This window comes from Cetorhinus maximus, chromosome 14, assembly GCF_964194155.1.
Source record: "Cetorhinus maximus chromosome 14, sCetMax3.hap1.1, whole genome shotgun sequence".
Classification (NCBI taxonomy): Eukaryota; Metazoa; Chordata; class Chondrichthyes; order Lamniformes; family Cetorhinidae; genus Cetorhinus; species Cetorhinus maximus.
In genome coordinates this window covers 39,191,176-39,214,318 of record NC_135892.1, presented here as the reverse complement: position 1 = coordinate 39,214,318, position 23,143 = coordinate 39,191,176, and the positions used below count along the sequence as shown (strand labels likewise).

General features: G+C 40.3%; 1 protein-coding gene across 3 annotated transcripts in view; it reads right to left on the bottom strand.

Moving 5' to 3' along the window:
- Positions 1-5,644: 5,644 nt before the first annotated feature.
- The window catches only part of wtap (WT1 associated protein), a 69,827-nt gene continuing 52,328 nt past the window's right edge, over positions 5,645-23,143 (bottom strand). For all 3 annotated transcript variants that reach the window (XM_078556798.1, XM_078556800.1, XM_078556799.1), the window contains 3 exons: positions 20,526-20,704; positions 16,201-16,355; positions 5,645-6,938 (listed from right to left, as the gene is read on the bottom strand). In XM_078556798.1, the coding sequence (XP_078412924.1) occupies positions 6,337-6,938; positions 16,201-16,355; positions 20,526-20,704 (936 nt within the window). In that variant the 3' untranslated portion in view covers positions 5,645-6,336. The remainder of the gene's footprint in view (positions 6,939-16,200; positions 16,356-20,525; positions 20,705-23,143) is intronic.

Genomic DNA, 23,143 nt, shown 5'->3' with positions numbered 1-23,143 from the left:
TACAAATTCTTCCTGTCTGCAAAGAACAGGGCTTTGTGTATTAATATATGTAGCTTCTAGCATGAGCAAGTGTGCCACATTGAGCCTGACTGATAACGTTAAATTGGTTGTCAGTTTGATTCTCAGAACACTCAGGATTGTTTAGCAAATGTTGTCCAATTGCGGAATCACATCTGATGTTGGGCACTGTGTTTTACGTTTTGCAAGCATTGGCTGGTACGGTCAGTACCTTGTCCTTTCGGCTGCTCACAACACACATGCTGTATGATACAATCTGCAGGTCTTTTGGGACGTATGGTCTATATACCTAACATCACACTGACACTAAAATTCATACATCACATTACTCATCTGTGAGAAAGGCAGAATGTCTTTTTGGCTTGACGGCAGCATCCTGTTAGTGGTGAACACCACTCAGGTTGCTACTGCATTGTAGCAGCGTCAACTGTTGCACAAATTTTTGAGTTACCTTACTCTTCCGGGGTAATGAGGTAGACTGGGCACTTTTCAGGGCCGAAAGTGGCGGCATAAGACTCATTCATGAGTTTGAGCGATATACAGTGGGCAATGATCTGATCAGGGTAGCCATTATCTCACAGGATGGCTTTGATGCGCCCCATTTCAGCATCAAGCTTGCATGGTGAGCAAATGGCTTGGGCTCTATTTACGAGTTTGCCAATAAGGCCAATCTTATAGCATGTGGAACTGTCGGAACCCCAACACGTATATTGACCAGTAAAGGTAGGCTTATGGTAGATAGTGGTAGAGAACCCCAAGCAGATTTCTCAACTAGCACATCAAGGAAAGGGAGCTCATTTGACTGCTGCATTTCAAAAATGAATGTGAGTGCAGGATGGAGCCCATTTAAGGTAAGTAAATTCTCACATGTAGCTGTGAATTCAGATACAGCATTTGTATCATTTTCACATCCAAAATATGCAAGGGGTAGGTGGTTAGGTGATATTCCATCGAAGATGCATTTCTTGTGAAACCCAAAAAAGATGGAGAGAGCTGGGCCTAGAGGCGATCCCAAGGCAATGCCGTCCATTTGGGCATACATGGTGCTGTTAAAACTGAACTCAGCTGCACGAGTTGCTAAGTTCATAAGTTCAATGAATACTAATTCACACAATGGCAACAGGTCTAGATTGCCATGATATAGTGCTGTAGTGCAAGTGAAGCCAATGGCTCCCTTGAGCTGTACATTGGGCTAACAGTGTCAAATAAGCACATGGACACAGCATCACCGTCGATATGTAAGTCCTGTATGGTCTTCACAAATGTGAAGGAATCCTCCATTTTTGTGGAAAATTTGCTCAAAACCAATTGTAGCAACTCGCCCAACCATTTGGCCAATTCATGTTGTGCAGAACTGATCATAGATAAGATATGGCGTTAAGGGTCATCACTTGTGTGTGTCTTGGGAAACCCATAAATACATGGACGCAGTGATCCATGAGTACAAATCTCATCATATATATCCCTGGCAACTCATTGCGCTTACACAAGTGCAACAAGTAATTTTTTTCTTGCTTTCAAGCAAGGCTGTCCGGTCATGCTGAATGGCAGGTCCAATGGATACAAATTTGGACCCATCATTAAGAATGGCATACATTTTGTTGATATAGTCACGCTTCTTAAGGATGACTATTCCAATCCCTTTGCTGGAATCTTGTCAGGGCGCAGAGTCTTTAAAGTATCCAGTGCCTTCAGTCATTTCTTGATATCATGTGGAGTGAATCAAATTGGTTGGAGACTGGCATCTGTGATGTTGGGAACCTTAGGAGGGGACTGAGATGGGTTAGCAACCTCAGGAGGAGGCAGAGATTGTCCGCTTGGCTCTTCTAGCTGAAGATGCTTGCAAGTGCTTCATTGTTGTCTTTTGCACTGATGTGCTGGGGTCTCCCATCATTGTGGATGGGGATATTTGTGAAGCGTCCTCCCTCCTCCAGTTGGTTTAATTGTCCACCACCATTCACAACTGGATTGGCAGGAGAGCAGAGTGTAGATCTGACCCATTGGTTGTTGGATTGCTTACCTGTTTATCACATGCTGCTTAGGATGTTTGCATGGAAGTAGCCCTGTGTTATAGTTTCAACAGGCTGACATCTCATTTTTTAGGAATGCCTGGTGCTGCTCCTAGGCACGCCCTCCTGCACTCTTCATTGAATCAGGATTGATCTCCCAGCTTGATGAGAATGGTACAATAGGGGAATATGCTGGGCCATGAGGTTACAGATTGTGATTGAACACAGTTCTACTGCTGCTGATGGCCCACAGCATTTCAAAGATGCTGTTTCGAGTTGCTAGATCTGTTTGAAATCTGTCCTTTGGTATTGTTGTGTGGCACGACCACTATGTGAGAGAATATTTACCTAATAATATTAACAAAATGTTTGAAAGGGACAAAGCAGAAACAGCTAAGGTCTAGATTTAAGTGAAGTTGTGCTCAATACAATCAATCGGAGACTGTCCTCAGTAAACTGGGCAAGACTGTTAATGCATAAAGCAACAGAACATTAGTGGGAGGTGTTCAAAAATAATTTAATGCAATGAAGAACCACTTTATACCTTTAAGGGTAGTGCTTCCCAAACTTGATGTGACCCCCATTTTAAATGCCACAGACATTGTGACCCCAAGGCAAAAATTGGGTTTTGGGGGCGAGGTGGGGGGGGGGGAAGAGGGATTGTTGGGGGAAAGGGGGTTGTGAGTGGGGCAGTGGTTAGAGAGTTGTTAAGCAGGGCTGTGGTGAGTTATGCAGTGTGGGGGGAGGGGGCAGTCAGAGTTCTTCAGCTGGGTGGGGTTGGGTTTAAAACTGCTGGGTTTGCCCTGGAAAAAGAGAAGACCCACCTCTTTACAGACTGTAATTGTAACAACAATCAGGCCTCTGAGAAGACAATTAAGCTAGGCCCACCAACAGAAAATCAATACGAACGTGTAAAGGAGGCTCTCAACTGTAAAAACTCGGTCTGAGCTCCATGGCTACTATTGCAGCCTTGGATCTCGTGACCCAAACTCTTGTCGGGTTGCGGCTCAGTTTGGGAACCCTTGGTCTAGATTATTTAATAGTTTGTTACTCTTTTGTTTTTCCTACACACTAAGTTGCATTAAGTAATGGAACACTTTAAATACCCACCAACTCAAGCTTACCAGAGCCACAACAAGCATTGGAACCAAAAAGCAGCACCTCCTTCCCCCTCACACCAAATTTCCATCTTTTGCATTGTGTGTGAGCCACTCCATGCATTAACAAATATTCTCTCGTTTTATGCACTTTGAGTCACACTGTTCAAAGTGCTCATTCAGCTTTCAGCTCTCCAGAATTAGCTATTTACATAACCACTTACAACAGTTAATTGTTGCTGATTGGCAATCCCTGTTATGTGCTGACTAACTTTTACAGTTTTTAAAGTTCAGAGTTAAATTCAGAAGGTTAAACTAAAAACTAAAAAGTTAAACTGTGTTTTGGTTAGACAGTACTCACCCAGCAGTACTTAGAGAGTTCCACTTGCATCAAATTCCCAACTTTTGCACTGTTTTGTGATCGCTGTGCCGACCACTTGTATTAAAGCTCATCTGAAACCACTCGAGCCAGAAGATTTTGTTGCAAGACTAAACCTTTTGTTGAAACAGTAAACATGGTAGATTTAATGTATTTCAATAACAGTTCCAGCAATTATTCAGAAGAACTACAATTACAATAAACTCTCTTCTTCTCATTGTTGTCCCACTGAGCACTTTCTCTCAAGCAGGAAGCAACATTCACAGTAACAGCTACTTATACTTATTGGCCTGGATTTTCCTTTGTCAGTCGTGGTGAACACAACGGCACTGCAACTTCTGACAAGCTCACTTAGTAAAATTCAGAAGTTGCAGTACTGGTTGCAGTACTACAGTTGCAGAATGGGCTCCCATCCTTATGATCCTGCCATTCCTATTCTTAAAATGGCAGGACCATTATAGTTTGAAAATGTTGCCAGTTTGCCCTCAACTTGCACAAATTATTTCTTGCAAGAGTGTTATGGCTGATAATCACAAGAGTAAATTGACAATTCAGCCCTCCAAATGTTTATGTCCCTATCCACAAACAGATGGTTGCTAATTGTTATTAAAATCTCTCATGATTCTCCTGGCTCTCACGCAACACAGCTCCTCAGTCCCACCAATGTTGCAAACAGCACCTGGGAGGAGAAAGTTGTTTTGAATATCAGCGTGACTGAGCAGCAGGGATGCTGAATTGGAGCTCGTGAGGGCAGGTAGAGGAGCCGGAGGGTGAGAGAGAGGAGAGCCAGTGTGCCAGAGATGAGGGGAGCAAGTGGGGAGTGGGAGGTTAGAAGGGAACCAGTGGTGCATGGGGAAGAGGAACTAGAAGTGAAGGGGAAGGAGAGTCAAGGGCATGTGGGGGAGGAAACGGATGCCAGGGCAAGAGGGAATGGGAATGCCAGGTGGCATTAATGACTGAGGGGTCGACCCTGGCAAACTTGTAAAAACATGTGTTAGTTTTAAAAGTATTTAAAAAAGTATCAGAACTGTTTGAATTTAAAAACCTTACCCTTCAGTGAGCTGAAGACTGATTTCAAAGGGAATTCTTCAGCTCAATGTCAAAAGACTTCACCAGCAATGCATCATGCTGGAAACCCTCAGTTCTTGGCTCAACAAAAGACCTTGCTTGGTGCAGGGAGTAGTCGTTTTCGCTGCAGCTTTAGGACAAGGTAAATATGGATTTTTGGGCAGTCAATAGCGAATACCAATGCTTTGTGGCATTGGTAGAAAATCCAAGCTATTATAAACAGATGGAACAAACAAAAATGGACTGCTTCAGTGATTGAAGGATCTGAAACAAGGGGCCACAGGATGCAAGTTTTAAGATGGCAAGAGGAGAAGCCTTTTCTTTAAACACACAGGCTGTGGAATGGAGAGTTAGTAAATGAAGCAGAGATCATGTCAAGCATTAAAGGTGATTAATTATAAGTGGCTGGAGGAGGAGTTAAAAGGATAAAGCAGTCACATAGGATTAGGATCACTGCTCATGTGGAGGATGTTGGGATGAACAACCTGTGTCCATGTTTTTATCTCCGTATGTAGCTGGAAGTTGAGTTAAACATTCATTGATAACAGCAGCACAAGCGTTTGTAGCTGAGGCAGATAAATTACTGGTTGGGCAATGCCATCTTAAAAATAAAATCAACATTTTTCTCAGCTAAAGGCATCATTTTGTTACAGAACATTGTGGATAAAGGTAAACTTCACAGCTGGGTTTAAGTAGACAGTATTATCCAAAAGCTGCCATACACAAAGAGCCAAAAATAAACCTGTCATGAAAAATTCTGAAATTCAATGACTGAAGTCTGCTTAAACCGGCAATTCTAGGTGTAAAATGGTAATTTACAATGTGCGATGATGTAGTTTGTGAGTTTGCATCTCAAACAGCCCAGATTCCAACTTAAGTTTTGCTGTTACACAGGGGCAAAAGGAAATCTGATAATGTCCCTTAACTTCTCATAGCTGTTACCTCAAATATGGTACAGGATTTCTTAGTCTGTCCTCCTGCATGGGAAGTCAAGAGGTGAGAAGGGAAAGACATTTTAGCAGAAAGTATTGTATATCATAACAAATCACTCACTGAAAGTAACATTCAAAATATAGGATATTAAAAGACTTTATTAAGTTTGGTCAGTACAGGTAAGGGATTTCTGGGAATAGTCACAGAATATGCATTACACAGGAAATAACTCTTGCCTAGAAACTGGGTAACAATATACACTAATTCTTTAACACAATCTTTTCACTGGGCAAAATGTACACATATGCATGGTGGAAAAAATGTCTCTGTAGTTAACAAACTACACAGACTCCCCAAACCTGAATATGGCAAGTACAACATCCAAACTCCCTTTGGAAAAGTAACTACTGCAATTGGCAAGCTTACATAATCATCACACACATTTGGTGCAACCTTCTTTTGTTGCAGGACTGTACGACACAGTTGTGGTAGTATGCCAATAGCTTTTCACTGGAGTCCTAGATGTACACAGGAGACCCAGTTTTATACAGCTTTTCTCCCCAATGTTAAAGTTGTAGTAATACATTTTATTCAGATGAAATCATATAAAAATAGCTGAGGTCTACATGTATCAACATCCTTTCAGCAACAGCCAATGCAATATGATGCTTTAAAAAAATTTAAACAGTAGCAACAGTTTTACAAGAAAGCAAAAACACAAAAGGCTGAATTTTAAACAAAATTACACACTAGCTTCAACAGTCACTGGACAGCCATCAGCCAAATGAAATGACACTATATAAAAAAGACTGCAGACAATGCCCATTAAGTGTTACAAAACCGACCCCTGTGTGCTGACTGAGTCCAACCCATTCTGAATGTGACGGGAACCCATAGTTCTGGTACCTTTCACAACAAATGGTTTATCTTCCTGAGGGTCATTGATGGAGTCTGTGTCATTTGAGTGCTGAGTAAGAGAGTTCTCACTACCAGTGGGGGAGTCTACACTCTCATATCCAGCACCTAGCTGATACATGTTACTGCTGCCTGCTCGGTCCAACCTTTCTTCGCTGTGGTTTGAAAGTTTATTCCCACTGCCAGGAGATGACGGGAAATCATCCTCTGTGCTGCTTAATTCTCTGTAAAGGTTAGTCTTGTCTTGAAAGGCAGCTGCCGCTCTCCCTTGTGGGGATGAATCACCGTTGGTTGGTCCATTCACTAGTCGACTGCAGTCTTTAGCAATGCTTTCCCGTTGTGCAGAAGGCTCAGGGGCTGGAGTCCTACTGGTGCCAGAGAGTAACACCTGATGATGCTGCTGTCCTTGAAGTTGAGCCAGCTGCTGGCGTGCCTCCTTCAGCTGCTGCTGCAGAACCATGATAGTGCTTTGCATCCCTTCCACCTCCTCATCAAGCTGGATAATGAAATCATTCAACTCTATACAGAAATATAAAAATTCAGTAAATGGGAATTGAGAATCTTTTGCAATTCAGAACATTTGTATCAGACTGCAATATTTAGTGCAGAAAACCCTTGTACATTAGTTTATCTGCATATAATTGTGTTCCAGTAAAGTTGAAAGAAATGTTAAAATTGAACAAACGAAAAATGTCATGATACTTTAAATGCAATTAAAATGTCAGTGATTTTCTGCTGCAATGCAATGTAAATATTTCTCCCGATTACTAAATATTCAAACGTCTTCCAAAAGGAATCTTCAATTTCAGAGTGTTTCTATTACCATTTTCCTCAAAAAAATTGCACTTGCCAACATGATTAGAAGCAATAATGTCACTGCATGTTCCAACTATATATGGCTAAAGCAAAATTATTAACAATGAATTACTGTATTACAATGCATGACCATTTCACATACCTGTTAAAATACCAAGCAAAAACTGTGGAAAGCAAATGCTTAACTATCAGGTCTCTCTGTAAAACAAGAATGCTTAAGTTGCAGTAAGGAACCCAGGATGCCATGCTAACTCAAGGCTTCCATTATTCTGTATATATCCCAAGCAGCTGATACTAACAGATCTGATTTAGAATTACTCTACCAATGAGCCAGTAGCCACTTCCAAACCTCCAGAATTCAAATAAGGCAAAAACAAAAAAGTGCAAATAGGATGGAACTTCTTGATCTGAATACTCAGAGCTATGGGCCACACATTTCTCATAGTTGTAGTTTTGATCTCTTGGTAATTAAATTTCCTTTCAAGGATCGCAAGTTTAATTTTTAAAGTCGGAAGTGTGTGGGGAAGTGTCATTAAAAGCCTTCTATGCGACGTGAAATACTATCTATTCAAGCAACATCTGCCTCATTGAATATTGTTCAAATTCCAAACAATAGCTGACCCCAATCTGCAACGATAATTGCATCTTTTTCTTGATACAATTAACGAGTTACATTGCATTGCTTATCTGGGGTTTTTAAAAAAAAATGTGATTACTTTCAGGGCTCAGTAAGAAAGTTCAGGATATTTCTCTTAGAAATTTTACTTCCACGTTTTCCTCAATCAGGATATTTAAATAAATCTGGACAACACACTGTACACAAAACAATCAGCTCAAAGTGGCTTGTGTTTGAATTAAATGAAATTAGTTGAGTTTGAATTGAAGCAATGTGTTCAGACAACCCAAAGTTTTGCAGAACTCTTTAGCAGAGCTACAGAACTCAGTAAGGTGATGTGATGAACAATGGCAGAGATAACACAGAATACGCTACAGAAGGACATCATGTTGAGAGATAGTAAATGAGTATTTTTCATTGATTGTCATATCAAAATAAAAAGGGGGCAGTACAGAAATTGAGTAGGATAAACAAAAAAAGCAACACAAACATTAGAAAAGTCACCCTGCCCAGATGGGATGCATCTTCAGTTGCTGAGGTAAAGATGGATGCTGTGGAAGCTCCAGCCACAATCTTCCAATCCTCCTTAGAATTGCAATTACTACTTATGTCAAAAAACAATGGGAGGGTTAAAATTTAGCAACTACAGGCCAGTCAGTCCAATATCAGTGGTGGGTAAACTTTTAGAGACATTAATCTGGGACAAAATTAATAGGCACTTGGGGAAAATATGTGCTAATAAATGAAAGCCAGCACAGATTTGTTAAAGGGAATTAAAGTGTAATGCCTAACATTGGACATAATACTCCACCCGGGACCCAACAAATGTTATAAGTCTAGCAATCATTGTTTTTGTACTCTATGCCTCTATTTATAAAGCCAAGGATTCCGTGTGCCTTTTGCAACAGCCTGCTAACTTGTCCTGCCACTTTAAAAAAAAATTCTTTCATGAATGTCATTGGCAAGACCAGCATTTGTTACCCACCCTCAACTGCCCTCAAGAAGGTGGCAGTAACCACCTTCTTGAACAGCTACATCCATCTGGTACAGGTACACCCACAGTGCTGTTAGGGCGCTCCAGGATTTTGAACAGTGAAGGAGTAGTGATATAGTTCCAAGTCAGGATGGCTTGGAGGAGAACTTTCAGGTTCCCATTTATCTGCTGCCCTTGTCCTTCTAGGTGGCAGATCTCCCAGGTTTGGAAGATGCTGTCAAAGGAGGCTTAGCGAGTTGCTGCAGTGCATCTTAAGAGTACACACTGCAGGCTGCTTTGTTCTGGGTGATGTTGAGCCACGACTTTTGTTGGAGCTGCACTCAAAGGCAAGTGCAGAGTATTCCATCACACTTCTGACTTGTGCCTTATAGATAGATAGTGGACAGACTTTGGGAAGACAGGTGGTGAGTGTCTTTCTGCAGAATTACCACCTCTGACCTGCTCTTGTAGCCACAGTATTTCTACAGCTCGTCAAGTTCAGTTTCTGGTCATGGTAACCCTCCCAGGATGTTCATTGTAGAATAAAGTGTTATCAGAAGCATACATGATCAGTCTGGAACTTGGCTGGTACAGTTTAGTTTCTGGTCAATGGTAACCTCCGGGATGTTGATTGTGGAGGATTCAGCAATGGTAATGCCATTGCATGTCAAGGAGAGGGGAGTTAGATTCGCTCCTGTTGGAGATGGTCATTGTCTGGCACTTGTGTGGCACAAATGTTACTTGCCACTTGCCAATCGAAGTCTGAATGATGTCCAGGTCTTGCTGCATATGGTCACGGATTGTCCCACTATCCCAGGACTTGTGAATGGTACTGAAAGTTGTACAATCATCAGCAAACATCTCTACTTCTGACCTTATGATGTAGGGACAGTCATTGATGAAGCAGCTGAAGATGGTTGGGCTGAGGACACTACCCTGAGGAGCTCCTGGAACTAAGATGATTGGCCTCCATCCATTCCTTTGTGCTAGGTATGAATCCAACTTAAAATATTTATATACATCCCTAGGTTTCTCCTTTCCCACTTTTCCTTTAAAATGTTACCACTGAGTTTTATATTGCCTCTCCTCATTCCTCTTGCCAAAATAAATCACGTCAGATCATCCAACTTAATGTCTAGGTTGACAATGCCTCATCAGTCCCACAGGGTTCAATTTTGCTAATGTCTGACACTTCACCAGCACTTCTGGAAAGTCCATATATATAAACTGTGTAATTTCAACCCTCTTCATTTAATTGAAGAACTCAACCAAGTTCAGTCCTACGTGATTTGCCGTTAACAAATTAATGTCGATTATTTATTATGTTCCTCCATGTGACCATTAATTTTGTCCTGCATTATGGTTACTAGAAGTTGCCCCAACGTCGACATGAGGTTGACTACCCTGTCATTATCTGGTTTATTGCCTCCTTGCTTTGTACAGGGTGCAACAATACAATGTTCCAGCCCTTCGAAACCACTCATACCCCCCAAAGCATGGAAGGATTGACAAAAAGCCCTCCACTATTTCCAACCTCCTCTCAGCTGCCTGGATACATTCCATCTGGATTGGGTGGCTCCTCTACTGAGGTCACTGCAAACCATTTTAAAACATCGTCAATTTAATTTTATGCCACCAATTCTTTAATCTCCCACTTTTACAGTAACAGGGGTAGCATCCTCTTCTTTACTGAAGAGGGATTCAGAATACTCAATTAGATACCTGTCATGCCCTCTGCTGAAAAGGTTTCTTTGCAGGTCCTTAACATGCCCCACCTATCCTTTTGACTATCCCATTACTCTTAAGTTTATAAACATCTTTAGGATTCATTGAAACATAGGAAATAGGAGGAGTAGGCCATTCAACTCCTCAAGCCTGCTCCACCATTCAACAAGATCATGGCTGACCTTCTACCTCAATGCCATTTTCCTGCACTATCCCTTCTCCTAGTCAAGCATTTTCCTTTCTCCTTTCCGAAAAAATACTCTAGACTTGATATTGTGATCACTGTTTCCCCAAATGCTCTCCCATTGAAATGTGCTACACTTCATTCTCCAGAACAAGATCCAGCATTGATTATTTCTTCATTGGACTGGAAACATATCGATTAGGAAAGTTTTCCTGCAAAACTTTGAGGAATTCCTCCCATGCCTTGCCATCGCAGTATATATTAGTATTCTCACTAATCTAGTGCTTTTACATGTTTCTAAGATTTGCCTGCAAATTTGCTTCTCCATCTCCTGCCCACTTTTTGGTAGTCTTTACGACACACCTAGCAACTTATCTACTCCTTCACTCGAACCAAACAGACTCTGTGAGCCCTCAAGCACGATTCCTTTCCAGGGCTGTACCAGTATCTTTGATCAATACTATCACTCCACCTCCTTTTCTTCCTTTCCTATTTCTCTTGAATACATTGCAGCCAGTAATGTTTAGTTCCCATTTTTGCACTTGTTTCAGCTGGGTTTCTGTTGTTGCATTATATCAAACAGTAATTCTGCTTGTAGCTTACCAACCTATTTATCATGCTCTGTTCAGTTAGGTACATGCACTACAAACCTGCCTTGTCTCTCTCCTGTCTGGTCCCTTCTATTTCTAGACCACTCTTTGCCTCTCCCAGTCCTTTATAAACCTTCATTTCTCCTATCTGATGTTTCATCCTGGTTTCCTTAAAATTAGATTAAAGCCTCTTCTCACCACTTGTTAACCAAGTATAAATGATAAGTCGAGTGATTTGAGTCACAGATAATCAAACTAAATTTGCTCTTTCAATTTAATCAATTTACAGTGTCTTCATGCTTAAGTGGAGCAATATGGATTACCCATGTCTTCTCTGCTACTCTTGTGACCACCATACGTAGTCCACTCTTATCTGACTCAAGTGGCTGCTCTTCATTTAAGAGCCTATAGAGCAAATGTCAGCAGTCTTATTTTAACATGAATGCCATCACAATCTGGCTTGATCCTCTCTCAGCCCAAGTCAACACATTGATTTTCTCAGTAGGAATCCCTGAATACCAATCAAGACTGTAGTTCCAATCCAAGCTATGAGGTTACTGAGGCCATTTACTGCCCATCTAACTTGGCAAAAACTGGGGATCCAAAGTCTACATATCTTGGAATTCCATCAGATGTACAGATTTAGGCATTGAGCACTCCATACCCAGGTTTTAAAGACAAGCCTTAATTTTCTGCTTAAAACAAAGGCTTTTTGTTCAAAGACTTGGTAAGAGTAAGCACACTAGACCTTGCAAACAAGCCTATCTCAGCATAAAATTTGTTAACAAATCCAAATTCTTAAGTGAGGCTACACAGTACACAGAGGCAAGCCCAAAAGAGCACACATGGAAACCAAAAGGACCCATTTTTGCAAAACAGATTGAGATGGTTATCAGTCACTGGCTACACATGCAAAATTTGTGTGCGTTCACTCTATGTTTACTTTTCTAAAATTCTCATTTAGATTCTATCATTTCTACCTCAACAGCATTTGTGATAGAGAACCACGTTTAATAACCTGAGAAAATATTCTTTCCTTCTTCCAGTAATGAAATAGTCTATGCTTATCTATGAAGATTGAAATAATTGCACCTCTAGGTCCTTAACACTCCTTTACTTTCAAGAATCCTATCTTTTTAAGGTATGCCCTTCCCCCCTCCTAAAAATATACTTCACATACCTGTACATTGTATTTATCTGCCCACTCTGTCAACCTGTGTCATTTTTCGGTCAACTTCCTATAATTTTCTTTTTTGATGAAATGCCTTTTATGCCTATATCAAAGCCATTTATACAAGTGGAACTTAAAGAGTACCCAGGTTAGAACCCAGGGCATACCTGTCTCTCATCTCTCCAATCCAAAAAAAATTTATTCACCCTTGAAGGAATCATATTTGACTTGAAACGTTAACTCTGTTTTCCCTCTTCACAAATGCTCCAGACCTGCTGAGTATTTCCAGTATCCACAAGTCTTTTGTTTTTATCTATTCACTCTTACTCTTGTTTTCTAGCCCGCAGTCATCTACTGATTAATGCAGCTACAGTGCTTTTAATATAGGCAATCGTTTTTCTAACGTGCCTCTCATGTGACATTTATAGGCTCTCCTGAAAATTAATTTGTAACATGTATTATGTTCCCTTTATCTAACTAACAGTCAAAAAAAGTCAAGCATGACCTCCCTGTTATAAATCTTTGCTTTTCCCAACTTAACATGGCCATAATTTCATTCTATTTCTGACCTATAGCCATTGTTAGAGATCTGAAGATCCCCGCAGAAGCATACCCACAACGCAATAAGTGCAATTGTGTTTATGAATGGCTGTGAAACCATGAGACTTCCACTATTCTTGGTGTGTCATTTTGGCAGAACATGACGGCAAGTAAATTTCTCTTTAATTAGGCTGAAACAATGGTCTTAAAATACACCACAATAGTATAATGTTTTTAAAAATAGTCTCCTTGCAGTACTTTAGCATAATAAAAGATTTTCTTTTAAAAAAAACTCCCTTTCATGTTTCTGAGCTATGCAGCATTTCTGACCACTGGCATAACAGGCTGGTAAGTGGTTCCCCATTCTGGGAAAATGCCAAGCTTCAGCTCAATAAAATCAATACTTCTCTCAAGATCAAGAATTCACAATACATGCAAGCCATTACTTTGTACAGCTTCACTGAATACCAACTTAAAAAGCTTGATTTTATATAATTATATTTATCTATCTAAAAGTACAAAAGTAATGATAATTCTATACCAAGTTCTGCAAACAGCAGATAAAAACAAATAAAAACAAAAAACTACTGCGCATGCTGGGAATCCAAAACAAAAACAGAATTACCTGGAAAAACTCAGCAGGTCTGGCAGCATCGGTGGAGAAGAAAAGAGTCGACGTTTCGAGTCCTCACGACCCTTCAACAGAACTGAGTATAGTTAGGAGAGGGGTGAAATATCAGCTGGTTTTAGGTGGGCGGGGGGAGCGAGAAGTTGAGGCGGGGGGGGTGGTGGTGGTGGTTGTAGGAACAAGCAAGCAGTGATAGGAGCAGATAATCAAAAGATGTCCAGCATGATGCCACCACCAAACACATCTTCCCTTCACCCACCCTGGCAGCATTCCGTAGGGATCGTTCCCTCCGGGACACCCTGGTCCACTCCTTCATCACCCCCTACTCCTCAATCCCCACCTATGGCACCTCCCCATGCCCACGTAGAAGATGCAACACCTGCCCCTTCACTTCCTCTCTCCTCACCGTCCAAGGGCCCAAACACTCCTTTCAAGTGAAGCAGCATTTCACTTGCATTTCCCCTAACTTAGTCTACTGCATTCGTTGCTCCCAATGCGGTCTCCTCTACACTGGAGAGACCAAACGCAAACTGGGTGACCGCTTTGCAGAACACCTGCGGTCTGTCCGCAAGAAAGACCCAAACCTCCCTGTCGCTTGCCATTTTAACACTCCACCCTGCTGTCTTGCCCACATGTCTGTCCTTGGCTTGCTGCATTGTTCCAGTGAAGCCCAACGCAAACTGGAGGAACAGCACCTCATCTTCCGACTAGGCACTTTACAGCCTTCCGGGCTGAATATTGAATTCAACAACTTTAGATCTTAAACTCCCTCCTCCCATCCCCACCCCGTTTCTTCCCCTTCCCTTTTGTTTTTTCCAATAATTTATATAGATTTTTCTTTTCCCACCTATTTCCATTATTTTAAAATCTACAACTAATACCCTGTCAGTCTTTCCACCCCACCCCCACTAGAGCTGTACCTTGAGTGTCCTGCCATCCATTCTTAATTAGCACATTTTCTTAGATAATATCACCACCTTCAACACCTCTTTGATCCTTTTGTCTGTGACATCTTTTGATTATCTGCTCCTATCACTGCTTGCTTGTTCCTACAACCCCACCCACCCCAACTTCTCACTCCCCCCGCCCACCTTAAACCAGCTGATATTTCACCCCTCTCCTAACTATACTCAGTTCTGTTGAAGGGTCGTGAGGACTCGAAACGTCGACTCTTTTCTTCTCCACCGATGCTGCCAGACCTGCTGAGTTTTTCCAGGCAATTCTGTTTTTGTTCTGTAAACAGCAATTGGATGAAGTTGATAAGGGAGGAATGTTGGCTTCCTGCTCTCCTTTGAATAGCATCATATGATCTTTCATCTCTAACTTAAAGTAATTTAAGGGATTATCCATCACAATGCAGCACTCCCACAGTACTGGATTATGGGCTCAAGTCCTGAAGTGGGCTTGAACTTTCAACCTCTGACTCAGAGGAGTGTTATCAAATTAACCAAATTGATGTATATTTTATTAATGTGAGCAAAATTTTTGTAGAAAACAAATTGGAACTAAACTTCAAACAACAGCTTATATTTATATTGTACCTTTAATGTAGTAAAGCATTCCAAGGGCATTATGAAACGAAATATGACATCAAGTCACATAAAAAAAATCAGGTCAGATGAACAAAAGCTTGGCTAAAGAGAAACGTGTCAAGGAGTGTCTTAAAGGAGGGAAACGAGGCCGAGGGGTGAAGGGAGGGTATTCCAGAGTTTAGGGTTGAGGCAACTGAAGGCACAGCCACCAATGTGGAGTGATTAAAAATCAGGCTGAAGAGACAAGAGTAAGGGGAGGACAGGTAGCAGAGGGTTGTGGGGCTAGAAGAGATTAAAGGTAAGGATGGGTGAGGCCATGAAGGGATTTGAAAACAATGATCAGAATTTTAAAATCAAGACATAGCTTGACCGGGAGTCAATGTTCATTAGCAAACACAGGGCTGATAGTTAAGACATGGGCAGCAGAGTTTTGGATGACAAGTTTATGTAGGGTGAAATGTGAAAGACCAGCCAGAAGTCGGGTGGTATAGTCAACTCCAGAAGTAACGAAGGTACGAATGAGGGTTTCATCAGATGAGCTTAGACGGGACAGAGTCAGGCAATGTTGCGAGGTAGATATAAGCGGTCCTAGTGATAGCACGAATGAGATCATGAGCTCATCAAGCTCAAATGTGACACCAAGGTCTAGAGCAGACACTAATCTCAGATTGTTGCCAGAGACGGGGATGCGAGTTGACAGCTGGGGAACAGAGTTTGCAGCAGAGACCGAAAACAATGGCTTCAGTCTTCCCATTTTAATTCAAGGAAATTTCTGCTCTTCCAGTTCTGGATGTCAGATAAGCAGTCTGATGGTTCAGCAACAGTGGAAGAGTTGAGAAAGGTGTACAAAAAGCACACCTTGTGTTTTATACTTTGCAAGTCAGTCCCATTGCAGATACCATAACAACAGTCATTAATACTGATTAAAATGTTACAAACCAAAAACTGCTACTCCTAAAGAATACATTTTCTCACAATCAAGAACTCAGTGGTCAACTCTACTCACCATCTTGACTGCTTTTGAGCTCCTCACTGTATTTCTTCTGTAAAGCTAATTCAGCCTCCAGCTGTGCAATGCGTCCCTGGGACAGCTGTCTTCCCAATTCTTGGTTTTCCTGAATTAACATCCGACACTTGGCCATCAGCTTTTTTCCCGTTTGGCTGTAAAGACAGACACTTACCATCACAGAAGGAAACGACAGTTCTTCATAAAGTGGAGATCATCACACATGATCACATGCTATTAAAACCCAACATTTCTAGCCCACTGTATTTCAAGCCACTATGGCTTGGGAACTTCCATTTTAAATGCATGATATTTTCAAACCCAGAGTTAAGACATTCCTATTTAAATGCTTTTCATTAAATCATTTTTTTTTTTAAATAAAAAAGTGATACTCTGGAAGAAAATGTCAGCTAGTTCCTGCAGGATTTATAGTTGTGACGCTGAACCTATATGGAATTAAAATACCCAGAGATCTCATTCATAGTAGTATATGGATAGTCAACAAAAAGCACAAGTTTACAGCAATGAAACTCTGATCTCAGGGAAGATCAGAGAAGCATCAACGTATGAAAGAAACAGCATCAACTGAATTCATAATTATTCAAAGCTCACAGATGCTCTGTGGGGTGCGGTAGGTAGGCATTCAAACCAGCGGGTCCCAGGCTTGATCCCATGGCTGCACTGCGCTAGCTGATTTTAGCCTAGGCTACTAAAAATAGGCCAAGTGCCTCAGTGTTTTTGGAGGGAGCCTAGGGAGAAATTGGTCTTGAGCTCCCACACAGTAACATATAATACAGTAACCCCTGCTGAAATGGGCCCAATATACACTGGGGGAGGACAGCAGCAGGCTTAGACTTGGCTGTGATGCCTCCAATGATCAAATTGCCTATCAACACACAGGAAAATTAAAACTTCAACCCAAGTGGCCCAAGAGCTGCTAGTGCATTTGAACTGCACCGCAACAGTTATGCAATTTAAAAGAGAGAAAAACAGAACGCAATTCCATCTCCAGATGACCCAATACAGGTCTGATATTTTAAAACTGGCGATGGTCCCATAGTGGATTTAACACAAAAAGAGGCATTGAGAAAGTAATAAAGTACCAAAAACAGTGATGAAATGTCCAAAGTTTGTCGAACTGGTTGACAAAGACGACCAAAAACTGCACATTACAAAACAGTGGTAACAGCCTTTATGACTTTAAAGGTGGACTTATTTTAAATCCATGCAAGTATACCTCAAAACCACAAAGTTTAAGACAGGAACCAAATACAGTGCTGACAATTTTGGAAGCACAGGAACTGGGTTCACATTCATCAATGACAGATCACTGTGCAGAAATGTGCATTGTATAGGTAGGATAGAATGAAGATAGTCGATGCATAATAATGCAATTCTATTGTCTCCTTTCCCTGCACCTCCAAGAAAAATAAAAGCACAACCATACCCTCAAGTGATGGTGCGGACCAGAGCAGTGCATGGGCCTAAGTTTAAATGTTAAATTAAATCCTATATGAATCAGACTGATAGGAAATTATATTAACATATGCCTATTTCCACCGGATTTAAAAATAGGAATCAAAGAAAACATTTTAAAGCTGTAACTAAATTGCCGATGAAACACGTACTTCTAATCTCCCTTAGTAATGCTGATTTTTAAGAAACTGATATATTGTTGAAATCATATCCATCACCACTTTAACAGTCCTTCTGAAATACTTTTGTAAGAAAGATTTATGTTGTGGCCTGAACTTGATCTCAGACCATCCGTGATGTTGTCTGTTGCAGTTTCTCTTCTATGTTTTGAAATGGTACGCACTATTAACAATTGATGCATAATGACATAAACAGCCACACATACCTACACAATTCTTATTTTACAAGACACATCTGAACTGCAACACAAGAAATGATTAATGAAAAAAATTTGAAAGCTTTACAAACTCATAAAACCCCAAATGCTATTTTGCTGACAGAATTTAAGATATGTCCATCTCTGCAAGGCCCAGATGAGATTTCCCACATGATCAATAATCAGAAAAAAAATTGAAAACTGGGGTTCAAATGTTCTCTTTGGAATGTGCATTAAAATAGGTACAATTATATTTCTTTGTAAAAAGAGCATGGCATGTGCTTTTAATAAATGGAGGTTCAAAGGAAAACCAACGATCTATTTCGCAATAAACTTAATTTGAAATATTCATTCCACTGACTTGAATAAATCTCTACCAGTTTGATCTTCCAACTTCACTGGTACAGACAATTATCCTGATGCAACACAAAACATTTCACGAAACAAGAAATTTAGTTTTGCAGTTTTAAAAGTGCATGAACGTTTCTTTTTACTGAGACAGGTAGATCATCTTGCAGTATTGAAATAAACTACACAGAATACTGTACAATTAAGACTGATATGCCCCACAATATGAAAATAAGAAAATAGGGTTAGACTTTTATCAGCAAATTGCACTGTGAACTTTACAATGAGCAGTTGGAAAAACATCAAAATACATTAAAAAACTACAGTTTGGGGACTTCAGTATAGATTTTCTCCCTCCCTGTGTCAGTCACCAGGATAGTTTGAATTTCACAGTGTTAAAAATTCTCAAACAGTCATCATTACATATCACCTGGAGCTGCTCCAAACTTCCGTTTTTTGAAAAAGGCTGCCATCTAAATTTTGCTTATGAAGCAAATATCCAGAATTACTGCAGTTGAGGGATTTTATTTATGGAACTGGGAGCTCCCAAACTAATTCAGAAAAAATTGTTGATAAAGCAAGTGGTGTGGTGCACATACTTTAGCATCCCATTTCCATAAATAAAAACAAAGTATCCCAAACTTGGCATGCTTAGCTGAGGGATGAAGAATTGAGCAATTTAGGATTTAGTGAACAATTGCTGTCACTGTTTGAAATCAGGTCTAGATCTAGCTTTCATATTGCGCCCAATTAGTCTGTTTCGATCACAACAGCCAGGATAAGCAACTGATTTTGATAAAGCACTATATAAAGAAACACCAGGATTTATATGATATTGAAACCTACTTGTAACATATTGATTACAGTTACATACCAGACAGATTTTCTGAAATGTATATGAAGGATGTCAATTGGATAAGTTGTCTCATTCAACTGGAAGGGCACGATATCACCTTTCAGCTCCAACAGATGTGTTTTAATATTTCTCCACCAACGACAAAAGATCTTTCAATACAGGAAAATCAAATTTTCCCCAACGTAACATTTTATCTGGTGCAAACCTTTAGATGTTACAATAATCACTTGCAATTTCTAGAATAAAACTAAATTTCAATACACTTGGGTTCTACAACTGCACAGTTGCGTTTCCAGATAAGTCACTGATGGCAACACTTCAGAAATAAAATGCCCAGTACAAAAATGGCATGTTTTGAAAAAAAAAAACAACATTACCTCCAATAGTTAGCCAGTGGAAGGGGTTTAAATTTCACTGACAAAAAACTAACCAAACAGTTAGATTTCAACTTTTCCGCTTACATTTATAAGACTGCTCACAGTTTGGTACATACAAGTTGGTTAGTTAATGAAGTTAAAGAAACCATAACCACAATAAAGGGAATGTTGCATCAGAATGAATCAATATGAAAATATGGCTTTGCAAATTAAACGCTACATAAGAGTTGATGGCCAGTTCAAAAAAATTATTGAAACCTTTGACTGTGCTCTAAAGTCACTTCAATCTTTTTTCAACTCTTGACAGTTCACCGTGAACAAGCAGGAAGTCTTCAGTCTTACACCAAATTGACTTCCAATGTCTATTGGTCACTAGCGCAACGTTTGGAGTGCAGGGCATTCCACTACTTTAAACGAATTTACACGAACAACTCAATTCAGGCTCAGTGTCTGAGATGAGAAAAGCTATGTTCTCTCCTCCAAACTCAGACTGCAAACTCAGCCACCAGAAACAGTGTGCAGCAGACTTTACACTCTTTTTTGCAGAAAAGTGACTTCTTTTCCTCCCTTTATTTTCTTCTATAAAAGCCAAATTTCAAGTGTCTAAACTGGGCAAGAATTTTTTTTGGTTGGATGCAGGCCCACTCTTCAGAACAGTCCGACTCCTGCAGGCCTCTGAAGTAGAAGGGGAAAAAAGCTGAAACAGAACGTTCATCTGACAATGTTTTACATTAAGCATAACAAGCTGAGTAGTAAATGAATCTGGATTTTTTTTTTGCTCAAAGGCTGAGGCTGTCTTGCTCTGTTAAGAGAGTACTTGGCCTTCCCACCATACATTCTTGCAGTGGGACTGTCAGGGAGGTCTTGACTGGGGAGTATTTTGTTTGTTTACCTATCAGGTGTAAACTTCCAGGCACTCAGTTCATTTTGGGCTTGTTCCAGTTTGTCTTTAGTCTGTTCCAGTTCAGTCTTCATTTTAAGGAAAAACAAGTTAATAGCAGGGTCAACCAAGGTGGATCGGAGTTGAGCAGCACTGGGCAGTTGAACTTGCTTGAGGTACTGGATCTGGTTCTGTTAGAAGTAAAAGTTATATGGTCACCAAAGAGGCATCATCTTAGTGCACAATACTGATGTACCAATAAGCAGGATGTTAATACCTCTCCAATGCCATCTTACATAAACTGCTAGTGTACTTTCTTTTAAGTTTTATTTCCCCCAGCCAAAATGTTCATCCCTTCTCTCCACAGCAACAAGCCTTCAGAAGCCACGTGCTTTGCAACAGTAGCCATGCTTTGCCATACAACGGGCTATTTGAACATACATAGGGAAGTTGAAAAGGAAGACGAGTAGCCCAGTCTTGTGTTACCTCACATCCAAACACAGTTTCCTCCCTGGGCCCTGATCCATAAAGTACGACACATTTCACATCTACCCTTTGAACCATCATGAGCCCACAAAATGTTTACCATAGATCAGTAATCAAGTTAATGTACATGTAGCGGTTGTATGGCTGCAATCAAGGACATGGATATGTATAGTTACTGAGATACTCAAATAAGTTATGCAGTTAATAGGAAGTCAACATTTTCCCCTGCGGGATTGCTCAAGATGTACAGCAGAAATTTAAGATGTGGGTTGTGGTAAGTTTTGATCAGCTGGGAAATAGTTAATCAGAAAGAGAGACAGATTGCATGAGATACACGTATGGTACCTGCACATAACCATCTGATATACATATTTTTTACATAAGTCCGAAAAGAGCAACATTGCCACAGAAGGCTGTGGAGGCCAGGTCATTGAGTGTATTTAAGACCAAGATAGATAGGTTCTTGATTGGTAAGGAGATCAAAAGTTACGGGGAGAAGGCGGGAGAATGGGGTTGAGAAACGCATCAGTCATGATTGAATGGCGGAGCAGACTCGATGGGCCGAAAGGCCTAATTTCTGCTCCTATGTCTTATGGTTCAGCAGAGAGAAATGTTCACTTAACAGAAGAGGCTGGTTGTACAGAATCAGCTCCTTTCATCATATAGGACAAATACAGCTGTATCTTGTACTTCTGCCAACAGCTTCCCGGTTGAAAATGACTCCTGTGGTTAAGGAAAGCCAGCTGCCGATTTTTGAATAGTCTACACCAAAGTTTCAGTTGCTGTTATTTGTTAAGCATTTGTGCATGCATAAACTAGTAAATACAAAAAACCACATAACATCAGTCAAATGTTAATTATTTTCACATATCTTAATTTTCTTTCAGTTTGTATTTTCCTGCATATTAAAATACTGAGATAGCAGGTCTGATGTATCCTTAAACAAATGAGAGGGTAACAAGCAGATTATAAAAAAATACAAGGAAGAATTGTGGGAATTTATACTGACATACCATTTGATCTCAGGTTCCACATAATAGACATTCATGCAAGCAAAGTCCAATTTTTATTACAATTTTAACTTTACAGCAACAGAAACAAGGGATATCCACATGTGCTCCTTGATCTCCGTAGTCAACCCCCGAAAGCATTTTCTGCCATGTGCGTTCCTGCAACTATACCTTTTGAATCACAACTCAACGGAGTTGCACTTGTCGGTTTAATCTGGATCAACTCCAAGACAACATATAAAACAGTCTTTTGCTTCAGAAATTGAAGGAAACCTCTAGCCAAACTCAATGCTGACTTAAAGAAAAAAGGTTTACATCTTGTTTTAGCAGTATGATCCTGCTGCCAGTTCAAATACTGCTGTCAATAAGGACAAAGTAGCCACTGAACTCAATGTATCTGTTGCCATGTATCTTGTTTTTAGATGAATCTTGCTTGAATTCAAAGCAGTGATGGTTGGGATACTTGATGCCATTGGCATTTGAGCAGTTTATTGCGTTGTCCATACCCCATTTCAGAAGCACCCAGAAGCAACCTTTGAACGGTGGATCCTATACAACATTTTGTTAGCCACTATACCAAAAACATTTTGGCTTCCCATCTAGCTTATTGTTGATAATACCAAGCCAGGTATCAAGCAAAGTAGCTGTGAGACAATATAAAACACCAGTTAATTCTAGTGTGTGTTCTGCTGGTCACAATACAAATGACTTCATAGCCTTTTAATATACATTAAAACATTTCCTGCTTTATGTCAGTTAGACTCCACTAGTGTGATACAAAGGCTCAATTATCAGAGCTATGAAAACTACTTCTGTTACCTGTGACATTTCTCTAACTTATGGGTCCAGATGCAGTATCATACATCTTCAATTAAGATCCAATATTAAGAGTGCACAGCACTCAAAGGACAAACTACATGTCATGACAGTTCAACTTTAGCAAGCCAGCCATATTTTCACAATCCAACTGCCTCAAAATGTGTATAGCAAAAATGAGGAAACATATCGCAAAGTAAAAACAAATGCAAAAAATACAGCATTCCCAATATATGAATCATTTCACGAGACATCAGGTGACATTTGCCATATACGTAATAGAAATTACCGGAACTAAGTATCACCAGTTCTAATTAA